The sequence below is a fragment of the Nematolebias whitei genome, chromosome 7 (genome assembly GCF_014905685.2).
Source record: "Nematolebias whitei isolate Nwh7 chromosome 7, NemWhi1, whole genome shotgun sequence".
Classification (NCBI taxonomy): domain Eukaryota; kingdom Metazoa; phylum Chordata; class Actinopteri; order Cyprinodontiformes; family Rivulidae; genus Nematolebias; species Nematolebias whitei.
In genome coordinates this window covers 43,329,770-43,341,510 of record NC_056504.1, presented here as the reverse complement: position 1 = coordinate 43,341,510, position 11,741 = coordinate 43,329,770, and the positions used below count along the sequence as shown (strand labels likewise).

At 38.2% G+C, this 11,741-nt stretch overlaps 1 protein-coding gene across 1 annotated transcript in view; it reads right to left on the bottom strand.

The window, feature by feature from the left end:
* kdm5ba (lysine (K)-specific demethylase 5Ba) overlaps positions 1 to 11,262 on the bottom strand; it is a 22,703-nt gene extending 11,441 nt beyond the window's left edge. The window contains exons 1-15 of the mRNA XM_037678913.1: positions 10,987 to 11,262; positions 6,755 to 6,832; positions 6,344 to 6,466; positions 6,056 to 6,226; positions 5,046 to 5,171; positions 4,008 to 4,101; positions 3,797 to 3,903; positions 3,523 to 3,681; positions 3,285 to 3,404; positions 2,218 to 2,376; positions 1,783 to 1,964; positions 1,526 to 1,688; positions 1,063 to 1,182; positions 619 to 813; positions 186 to 367 (exon numbers count right to left, since the gene is read on the bottom strand). Of these exons, the coding sequence (XP_037534841.1) occupies positions 186 to 367; positions 619 to 813; positions 1,063 to 1,182; positions 1,526 to 1,688; positions 1,783 to 1,964; positions 2,218 to 2,376; positions 3,285 to 3,404; positions 3,523 to 3,681; positions 3,797 to 3,903; positions 4,008 to 4,101; positions 5,046 to 5,171; positions 6,056 to 6,226; positions 6,344 to 6,466; positions 6,755 to 6,832; positions 10,987 to 11,139 (2,132 nt within the window). The 5' untranslated portion in view covers positions 11,140 to 11,262. The remainder of the gene's footprint in view (positions 1 to 185; positions 368 to 618; positions 814 to 1,062; positions 1,183 to 1,525; positions 1,689 to 1,782; positions 1,965 to 2,217; positions 2,377 to 3,284; positions 3,405 to 3,522; positions 3,682 to 3,796; positions 3,904 to 4,007; positions 4,102 to 5,045; positions 5,172 to 6,055; positions 6,227 to 6,343; positions 6,467 to 6,754; positions 6,833 to 10,986) is intronic.
* Positions 11,263 to 11,741: the final 479 nt, after the last annotated feature.

Sequence of the window (11,741 nt, the reverse complement as noted above, 5' to 3'; positions counted from 1 at the left end):
TTTTTTTTTTTTTTTTTTTAATAAGAGACCAAGGATATAAGCAGCTGGAGTTAAATTTTGCTAATCACTGCAAACATCTGTCAGCTCAACTTATGACATGGAAGCAAAAAAACCAAAACATTTTTAAACCAGCAACATTCACAGGTGGAGCGTTTGTTCAGTTGCTGTGGTTACTGGAGACTCACTGGAGTGTGAGGTTGCTAAGAAAACAAGAGCAGAGGTCCTGGGCGTGGTACAAACAAGCTATTTTGTTGGGACTGCATGCACAAGAGATGCCAGACAGGTAGCAGGTGGTCCGACACTTGCAGCACTGACGCGCCTCATCTGGGAGAACCTCATAATCAACTTGTCGAGACTGTACCACACCCTAGAGACACAAATTCAGTCATTAGAGCCACAGAGAAAACAGCGAAGCCAAATATGGTATATGCAAATAATAAATTAACGTTTCTTGAATAGGTGACTTTTTAAGAGAATATCTTTAACAATGTTCTCTACTTTATGTTAGTTGACAGAATACTGAGAATATATCCTCTTTAAACATGACTTGAGTCACAGAAAATATTAATTTATAAACAACTTAACTTCAGGAAGATAAACGAAAGTTGGAAAACTTACTATTTTCTTTATTTTAACTCTTAGTTCTTCTTCCTCTTTAATCATGGTGGTCATGTCCCCCAGCAATGCTGATGCCAGGTCAACATCCATCGTGTCCGCTTTAAAGGCCATGTTACAAACCATCTCGTCATGGGAGAAGACGCAGTATCTGCTCAGCTGCCGGTAGTGATCCACACAACTACGACCGATGGGCATCTGCCAGAAAATACGGAGACGAGTGACTTCCAGGACAAAAAGCAATTAAAGAGCGCACAAAGAGGTCTCAATTTATATTCTTGATGTTTTTATATGTTTTAAAATATGCTTGTCAGTTAAATCTACATTACAAAACTAAACTCAGAACAACAAAAACAATGGTGCATAAAAAGTATTTTTCAAAGAAAGAAATCACACCACAGTCAGTTCCCGTGTGCAGGCAGGTACAGCACAAATAGATCTTCTTACCCAGTCCATGGTGCAGAAGTTGACCGCTTCAGCAAAGTTGAAACCCTGGTTGAATCCACTGTGGTACGCTCTGGGGAAGGTGATGACAAACTCACCTGCACACTGGTTGGTGCGAAAGATCTACAAGCGGAAAAAACATATATTTATAAATACATTTCTTACAAGTGGTTCATGCCAAATAATTCCCGTTGACAGTTTTCTGGGACAATGAATGGAAACTAATCACACTGCTTTCTGAAAACAGTTCATTATTTTCTGAAAAACTCACTATTTTGTTTTCAGAAGAAAGATAAAAAAAAAAAAAAGTAACCCGTTTGATCTCCATCTACCTTTGTGTTGCAAGAAAAGAGTGGTTATAATTATTCTGTAAAAATAGAAACTAAGTAATGGAGCATATTAATTTCATTTCATTTTTATTGCCACTATGATGCTAATCATTAGAAAATGACAGTGAGCAGGTTACCGGAACCCCGTTGTTCATCAGCGTGTTGGGATTCATGATGGTCACCAGCTGGTGAAGGAGGTCTGGCTGTGACTCAAACAGCTCAGGAGCCAATTTCTTCATGACTGACTCCAGGTGCTCTGCAGCATAACCAGGAGCCCCGTACCACGTCTTTGGCTCACCCCTGCACACATGTTCAGAAAGACAATCTGAAAAGGCTCTTATTTTGAAAAGGCTATTTCCTTAGTAGTATTACTGATACTCTGAGAGTACTCTACCAGTGAAGATAGTTTATGGAGTAGCTCCAGTGGTCCTCGATATGCCAGCAGAAAGAGGAGAAGCACATCCCCACATACAGCCAGGGAACCTTCATCCCACAGATGTCGGCTGTAATGTGAGTCAGGACTGAGGCGTCGAGGACCGGCATGTTGTTCAAGTTCCAGCCACTGGTCAGGTAATGCTGCGAGTCAGAGACAGGTCAACACTACGACTAAACCTCACACTCACAACCAGCATAGAAATAACTTAATCACTAAGATGAGTTTAAAAATATAAAGAAACTTAGCTGAGCAAATCTATTAAAACATTAAAAAAAACATTAATCTTAAAAACAAATTGATTTTATTATGTACTTGAATTGTTAATATTTACAAACATTTCAAACTATAGAGAAAACTTGTGCTTTCAGCATGCAACATTTCCACAAACAATACCTCATCCTCAGAAGAGACTTCAAAATGGCTGTTTCTCACAGGAAAACCACTCCCAAACTCCTTGGAGGCAATGTCTGCGCCGTACTCCACAGTGACATCCTCCTCGATGGTACTGACAAGACGCCAGAACTCCTTCTCCACCAGCTCAGTGGGAACCATCTGAAAACAAAAGGCACACACTCATTTTAAACTATCTGATGAATAATATTTGTGTCTACCATCTCTGTTGCACACAATTATATTTCTGGATAAAATTCTCAGTAATATAAAGTTTTTTTTCCCTGCTTTCCTTCAAAACCCAAGGATGCGTGCGACAGATAATAATCCCTGACTTCCGAATGCGTTATCAGAGGATGCCTTTGTTTTAGACTGAAGTCACACAACTTGTAACTGATAATCCAGGATCATTACTCTAAGATGGACAGAAATGTGTCTGTGATTCGAACAGAACATTTCTATGAACTGTAAGATAGCCTGCATGCCGATAGCAGCATCATTTATGTGCACAGAGCACTTTGTGTTAGTGCCACTGTTTTTATTGTAGTAACATTTACAGAATAGTTTGAAGTAGTGACTGTTTTAGGAAAACATCTTGCCTTTGAAATAAATGTACCATATATATATATATATATATATATATATATATATATATATATATATACATACATATATTTATATATAAATTCAAGGCTATTTGTGATAAAAATAAAGCAGGGATTTTAAGATTGTACAAACTTGTCTGACCCTGGACCCTTATCTTTTGCCATTTGTCTACTTGCAGTGCTGTTCACAGCTGAAACAAGGTCAAAACCAAAGTTCACAAGAAGAAAAATGGTAAGTAGACCTTTGGTTTATTGTGCTTATTGTGGTGGGGTGTGTATGTGTCTCATAGATTTCACACTTTTATTATTTTATATTTTATGTACAGCGCTTTGTGATTTTATGTCTGCGATAAGCACTTTATAAATAAACTTTACTCACTTACTTACTTACACTCAAACATTTACCGAGAGAAAATATAAAGACTACAACAACCTGCCAACAGAAATGAGATGATGTAAGCTCACATGAACTGGCATGTTGAAGTAGTCAGACTTAAAGGAGTCAGCCATGTCTCCAAAAGCTTGGAGGGTGTAGCTCCTGCTGGCTTGCTCAAAGCCAAATGCAACAGGAGGTTTGCCACATTCCTGCAAAACAAACAAAAAACAAAGGATGCACAGCCCTGTAAGATACTATAATTGTGCCAGACATGAGAACAAACGTGCCAGTCTTCAGCTCCCTGAGGCCAGAGGTGTAGCAGCTCACCTGAGCCAGGCACTTGGGACATCTCCAGTCACCTTTAGGGACCTCATGAAGGGGTGGGATCAGACAGAAGATGTGATAGCTGTCGTCACAGCCGTCACACAACAGCAGGCGGTCTTCTGCGCTTCCACTACCACATACCAGGCACATGTATGTTTCCACCTGAGAGAACGTTAGTAGTTTCAGCACGCAGACATACAAAATAAATGTACACATTTGATTTATTGTGATGTACAAAATATTTTTAAATTAATTCCAAACATTGTAAACCATTTACTTTATTCACTGGAGGTTTGTCTATTATTGTTAATAGATTTTCTTCATATTCTGTTGGATCCATGTGTTCAATTGGCTCCTGTTTCACCTCAGTGATTTCCATTTTCACTGAAAAACAAGGATGAACATTCAGTGGAGGCTTAAGGAGTCTCTGATTAACAAAGCTCCCATGAAACAATGAATTTTCTTTTTATTAATAAATTATTTCTCACCAGGTTCTTGTTTGGCCATGTAGGTTCCCATTCTCCTCCTCAGATTGGGACGATTCTCACGAATTCCTCCAGGTCCAATTTTGAAACAGCTTCTCTGCAGCCAGTGAAAAAGAAACAACATTGTTATTTTTCCCCTCTGTAATAAGAGGAGATACAAAATAGTATATTTTGTATCTCCTCACATTATAGCAGAAACTGCCAAAAAAGATTCAGATAATAAATCAATCATTTGTACTCTGTGCATGTGTATCTACTGTATATGTATAAACTAGAGCCCAACTGATATATCGTAGGTGCTCATATTTTAGGCCAATATAGGCGTTTGGGGACCGATGGTAAGGTTATGATTGTCCCATTATGTGCTGAAATAAACAATTATTATTTTCACCACTAAAATGTTGGGAACCAGCCATATTTACTGTTACTGCACTTATTTACAGTTTCTTTTTATACATTATATTTTGCTATTTTTAGGTGCAACTGTACCACATGTGCTGTGAATGACAAAGTACTTGAACTTGATATGAGCATTCACTTAAGTTTCACTTTCAGTGCAGTCGAAGCAAGGAGCAATACTGTGTAGCGTATTTTGTTGAACAGAGCATGGTAAGTTTATTTTAACTGATCTGTAAAATAAAATAAAAATCAACAATAATAAATCATCTTCAATCCTCCATCCCGCTTGTCATTAGCCATTTGCTTCTCAAGTTAGCAATTTGTGACTCGCACAGTTCTCCATAATTGTAATTTTTAACAACATTTTAGCCAATAGAGACAAGAAGCAGAGATCATTTTAGGTCTTTTTTGGTATAAAGTTAGCCAAATTTTCAAGTCTGTTAGTTACCAGAGCCTGAAGTTAATTAGAACCAGAATTTAGGTCAGGGATTGTCATTCACTTTCACATAATGAGTCAATGAAAGCCAAACAAGTTAATCAGGTTTGCACACATGCAGAGGAGGGCAAACACCTGTTGTCCTTCACTTCCAGTTTGTAGAATAAAATAATTGTCACATGAAAATGTTAAGAATGCAAACTCACTTCAGATCTCATCCGTTTAGCACGGCGAGCGATGCTGCAGGTCTCCTGAGGCTGGACAGACTGGCGCTGTGGCAGGTCATGAGGAGTGTACTCTTTGTCTTTAGTGTCATGGGTCAAAGTGGCTTTCTGCACAAGCAAGCAGGTAAAATTTCATCAGAGTGAAGCAACACATGCAAATAACGTGAACCGAAAACCCTCTCAGAGTAATGACATATGCATGCCATTAAATTACTGTATACATTTTTATTTATAACGGAAAAGGCAAATTTATAATGCCAAGTGTGTGGAATTAAAGTTCCTTTAAACATATTTTATTCATACAAAGTCATCATGAAAGACCATAAAGTAGTTTTATACAACATTTTATGCAATTTTCATTCTTACTGGACTTAAATATTGTCCTGATTTCTCAAATTATCTGTCTGTTGTGTCCACCCCCTGAGGTTTTCCACCAGCATTGTGTTTAGATTAAAAAGCCACAGAGAGACTGAAATATTCATTAACATTTTCATTTAATTTAAATATTCTCAAAAAACACCCTTTCATGTTTTGGGCATTTGGCAAATAAAAGTAATTTTGGTAATCATAAATTATCTAGGCCCTATGATGGACTTGCGACCCATCCAGGGTGTACCCTGCCCCTCGCACAGTGATTGCTGGACATGGATACCGGCGACCCCCGTGACCCAAAATGGAAGAAGCGAGTAAACGATAATGGATGGATGGATAAATTATCTAAAACAGGAAAGGTTAGACTGATTTAATATCAGCCAGTGAGTGTCAACTGTATTACTACTAAGATTATTGTACTTTTAATAATAATACTACTTATACAATTGTACTTGCTATAAAAGTTTTATTTGTTACTTGTGACTTGATAAAACCTCAGCATACAGCTTTAAGCAGATAAACTATGGACTAGTCCAATAAACCTTTACACAGCTGTTAGGAATGACAAGGATCACTGCCACTCAGCTGCTGTGAACAGAGAAACGGGTGAAAGGACGTACGGGGAGATTGGCTCCAACTTGGAAGAGGTTATATGGGTAGAGGATCCGCTCATAGTGTGCACGCAGATGAGACCCGATGGCTTTTCCAGGAGCAAACCCCATCTTGACTGATATCTTAGTCCAGCGCCGCTCTCTGCAGACGGCATCAAAGCCTCCCTCTTCATTCACCAACTTCAAAATATATATATACACCGGAATATATTTATGAAGAAAACAACAACAAATTAATGTTATCATGTTAAATGGCATGTCTGCAGATGTGTAATTAATAAGCTCAAATTTGCAAACCTTATTCAGTTGGTACAGATCTAAAATCTTTCTTTCAACATGAGGAATTTTCAGGGTGGATCCTTGAAGCTCCCAAAATTTAGCAATTTGATCCAGGAAGTTGAGTTTAACTCTAGTTTGAGCCTGAAAACAAAACAAAGACAACTTACAGTAATGAGCACGGTTTTTCTAGAATTACTCTAAACAAAGAATTTAAGAGAATCTTGTTGAATTTACTATTTTATTTGTGTGAAAATTGTTTCTTCTTTCTTAAGGACAAAAATATGCTCTGCACGGGAGTTTTAGACATTCTGAAGCTGCGCACCGATTTAAATTTTACATTAAAAGAAGGTACACAGAATCTGTGAAATAATGTAAAATGTAACTCAATTACTGTTGTAATTTTCTACACGACAGAATCAATGAGTATACCTCCAACTCATTAAGCCGTTGTATTCGTGGTGTGAACTTCAGTCTGTCAACATCACATGCAAAAGGTGGCTGCCATTCCTGAGGAAAAACAAAACAAAACATGTTCGCAAATGAAAAAACGATCAGTGATCAAACCAAAGCCTCTGAAAACTATTAGCCAATCACAGACAAAGATTACTGACGACAGCAACTTTTTACAGTCAAAACTCAACCCGGGCTGCTCTCGTGGATTGTACTGACAAAGATAAATTGATATTGGTCCAACCAACCATCAGCCTGTTTATCAACACTTCCAGAAGAAACTGGATGTACAGCAGCAGCTTATTTATTTACAGTTGTCCCTCGTTTATTGCGGGGGATCCGTACCCTGAAGCCCCGTGATAAGTGAAGGACCACGAAGTAGGAAGTACTAATATATATTATATGAATAAAATGTGTTTTAAACCCTTCAGAATGTCATGATTTCCTTCGCTCTGCCTCCACTGTTCTCAGCCACCTGCAAGCGGTTTCGTCCACGCCCACTTTTCCTCTGCAGGAGAACAGCTGATCAGCTGCAGCAGGAAGTGTATCCTGCAGTGTGGGCTGCACACAGGTGCTAAATCATTTTAAATAATTCATTTTAAATAAAAATTCCATGCCGATCGTGAAGCTCATCCATCAATCAGCCAATTGTGTGTCATGTGACTACTGTAATTTAAATGCTTCTGCTTGATGTGAACCGGAGAGGTCCACAAATTAAAACACAGAATAATAAGACCCACAAGAAGAAAAGCAATGTCTTACAGAAATAATCCAACTGTTTGTATAAAAAAAAGTTAAGGAAGTGATTCAGTTAATTTATTTGTTTGGCAAATGTAAGTCAAAATACCAGGAAGACCTGAGATCTCAGTTGTTCAGTATTTAGGCCAAATAAATAAAGGCACCCTGAGATATCTCAGTTTGTTTCAGGCTGCAGCTATTTTACTGACAATCTAAACATTGTGATCGCTGATATCAACACAATGAGCATTTCACACAAGCAATGCATTTTCGATAAGGTTTGAGACAAAGTCTTGATATCAATCTCAGCTTTGCATCAAGAGAAGTCTGATACTGAAGCTCCTTCAGAGGTGAGTTTCCTCAAGTGTGAAGGAAAATGTGCTTCTCTCACCACCACAAACACAAATCAAATGATAAACACTCATTTTATTCTTGGCTTAAGAGCTGCGATGAGCATAAATAAAACAGATTTCAGATGAAAAAACCCCAAGTGGCTGAGGAAAAAGCAAACTGATTAAACTGAAATAAAAATAAAAACTGAGGTTTCGTAGCTGCTGAATTCTTTTAGGGAAAATAAGTTGCAGTTACACAGTTTTGTAGAATAAACAACAAACGATGTAATGTTATAATGCTATTTTACTCATGTTTAAACTGAAAGCTCACCGTTTCTAAGAGATTATTTTCATGGATTCAGCAGCGGACCTTTTGTTTGTTGTTTAGTCTACAACGTCAGGAGAATGGGACTTTGGACTCAGAAAGTTCAAACAAGTTTAGATGCATCATCTTTTAAATTAGATTAAATAACTGTAGGATGATGACTTAATCTGGGGTCGACAGCGTTATAAATAATGTAAATTAACTGAAGTGGGCACACTGATAGCTTTAAGAAAAATACAACAGTTTCACCCTGAATTACTGAGAACTACAAGCAATAAATACACAAAACAGATAATATTTTCTCAATTAACTCTGATTTATGTTTCTAGAAATGTGGAGGTTTTTTGATAAAGATGTATCATAAACTAAATTATTTTTTGGGAAAAAGTGCATGTTCACAGAGCTATCAATACTGATATGCAATGTTTGTTTTCATTGTTGGGACAAAAGTGTGTTAAAACAGCGAAATTCTCCAAATACTTTAATAAATTGGTGATTTTACACAACTATTTTTAAACATTGTAAAAGTGTAACTGTATTACAAACCTATTTGTACCTTGTATTCTGACTGTATGTAGCGCTCATTGCTAAGTTCATGGCAAAAACCAGTGCAGACATGTTCCTGTTTTAATCTACATCGCTTTACAAAGTAGCTGTTTTTTGTTTCGCTTTTTAATATTTCCTTTAGTTTATTTTTCTCAATTCATACGCTTTCTTTTATGATTGCCTACTGTTGTCGTCAATCTTTGTTAAAAACAAGGCTCTCTTGTAAATGAGTCCTTGAGGATCAATGAGACTAACCTGTATAAATAAAGGTTGAATGAATGAATAACATTTTTAGGAGGTAGGCTTATTCGTCTTTATTTTAGTCTAGTTTTATTTTAGTTGTATGAAGGAAGGTGGAACCACCGTTTTGACAATAAACACTTTAATCTTGAATGCGACCTGACGGAGACGCTGAAAATTTGTTTAGGTTGTAAGTATTGATACTTTGCAGATAGCAAAACAAAAACAAATCAATTTAAAAACGCATTATTTAAAACTGATCATCTAGTTAATGCAATACCACGGTCAGGTTTGAACACCAGAAGCCCTTAGCTCAGTTCAAACAGACAAAAACAAGAGGTGATCCTAAAATATCAAGCGATAAACACGCTGGTAACGTTCACAGTCAAAATGTGACATGTGCAGAACTCTGGAGGAAACTCTGACCACAACCTGAGCACAGAAATCACTGATCAAAAACAGGCTGTGGTGCAATGTTTACTTCCGCTCTCAAAACTCCTTGTGAAGAGAGGAAGCGTGGAAAAAAATGAGGCCGAGACCTCAGAGAACCCCTAAAAATTAAAAAAACTAAAGTATAAATGGTATATATTTTTGTCATACAAGCCCACAGGATTTTTTTTTTCCCCCAGGTGCTAAAATAAAATAAATATATTTGCAGAAATTAAATTTAAAAATGAGCAAAAACAACCTTAAAAAAAAATCATATTCACATTGTTTATAAGTGTCCCAAGTTATTTTTGTTGACTTTGTGAGAAGCCGCCCATTTGTGCACACAACTTGTAGATTTTTTCACACAAGCAAAGATGTGATGATAAATGTTAACGCACAAGTAAACACAAACATACAAAAAAAAAAAAAAAGTTTGTATCTTTGTTCACCAGCTCTTGTCTTTTGCCATTTTGCTTGAGGACAAACAGGAGCCAATCTTTGTTCAAACCTTCTGCCAGTGTCTTTTGTTTACAAGAGCAGGGCTTTTTCAGGCCTCGCACGAGCAAACAGTAAAAAAAGCTGACACCCCACCCTCTGCGTTCTGATAACAATTCACTTCCTTGTACCCCTGCGTCGTGCAAAGTGGGCTTTGACTCCTGCAAAAGTTCTGCCACGTTCATCTGAAGCAGGCCATCCATCCAGAATCTCAAAAACGACAAAGAGAACCATGAAAAGACCATTCCTGCCCCTGGAACCAGCTCTTTTATCTTATGGAAGTTAACAAGGGCACACCCTTGAATAAGGGATCTGCTGCCTCTCATCACAGAAATAAGGTCAAATTGAGATTAATCTGTGCTTTGGTTATTTTGACATTTATTTTCTCTTTACCACCCCCCCCAAATAACGGAGATCGGAAAAAAAAAAGACAATAACACCAGAGAACAGCCACCACCAGTGGATAAATATAATGAAAGTAGCACACAAAGAGAACCAGTGTCCACCATTAAAGATGGTGTTTGAGGGGACCTTCTCTCCATAAACTGTTGGTCACCGAGCACGTACAAACTGCAGCCTGAAACAGGCCCAATTCAGACTGGCTTATAGTTCTCCCCCCGCACACACACGCGCTCACTAAACCGTCACATCCTGCTCAGAAAACTGCGTTTTACGTAGAAAACCCTTCCCTTGATGCGTTAGTCAAACGAGAAGTTCAAATATCTGTTTTCAAACTCCAGGTCTGCGCAATTTACATTATTTTTGCGTACAGGCAAACTTCAAGCTTTTTTTTTTTCTTTACGAAAATGTCCCCCCTTTTAAAAAAAAAAGAAAAAAAAAAGACTATATTTATGATGACGTGTTTGGATTATTTGGAGGTTTAATTTTGCTCGGGACACCAGCTTCCCCCTCCTGAATGGAGCCACTGACCGTTGGCTGCCAACTGAACCCGCTCCAACTCGGGCTCACTGCTCCACAGAGCCGCAATCCGCCATGTTGAAAGCTGTCTGAAAACACAACTTTGCCTGCTGAACTGTCCCCATCAACCGAGGCCGCCACAACACACACAGACCGGGGACGACGGTCAACGAGAAAGACGTACTCACCGGCGGAGGTCGGATCTTGCAGATACCAGTTTTCTCAGCAATGGGTCGTATTTTGTTGATGTACGCAAAAGGGTCGGCGAATTCCTCCCAGCTGGGCTCAAAAACAGGGCACTCCTGGGGAGGAATGAACTCATTTAGTTGTGGTTGAGTCATTGCTGCATCTTCGGTAGGAGTCCAGCAGAAAATATATGTATATGTTTAAATAAAAGGCTTTTCACGCCGAATGTGGTAGCTGTAAATATTAGTCTTTCAGTTCATGTCCACTCTCCACTCATTCAACTCAAAGACGAATTAGTTGGGAGACCAGCTAGCGCGGCTCAGAGACTGTGCGCGTCCGCTTCGAAAAGTAGACACCCAATACATTGTCGTTATCTCACTCAAGACCAGGCATCTTTACTGTTTTATTGCAAAATCGATTGCTTATGCATCTATTATGCTCTACAAAACAATATAATCTACAATCAAACGCAGTTAAATTATATGGAATTAGTTTATTCAACAACGGCGCGATTGTAATTGTATTGTATGTTAAAGCTGTTAAAAGGCATACCACAACAGCAGTTTGTTACTTCATTTTATTCACAAAAAAAACACATAGTTCAAGATTTATGGCCTATTGGTTCCGTGTTTTCTTCACAAATAATTTCCTCTCCTAATAATACGTTCGATGTTTTCTTTCTATGACACGAAGGTGCACTGAGTTTCGCGGGGTGACAAACGAAGGGACGGGTTGTGCACACTGCTCCTATACCGCC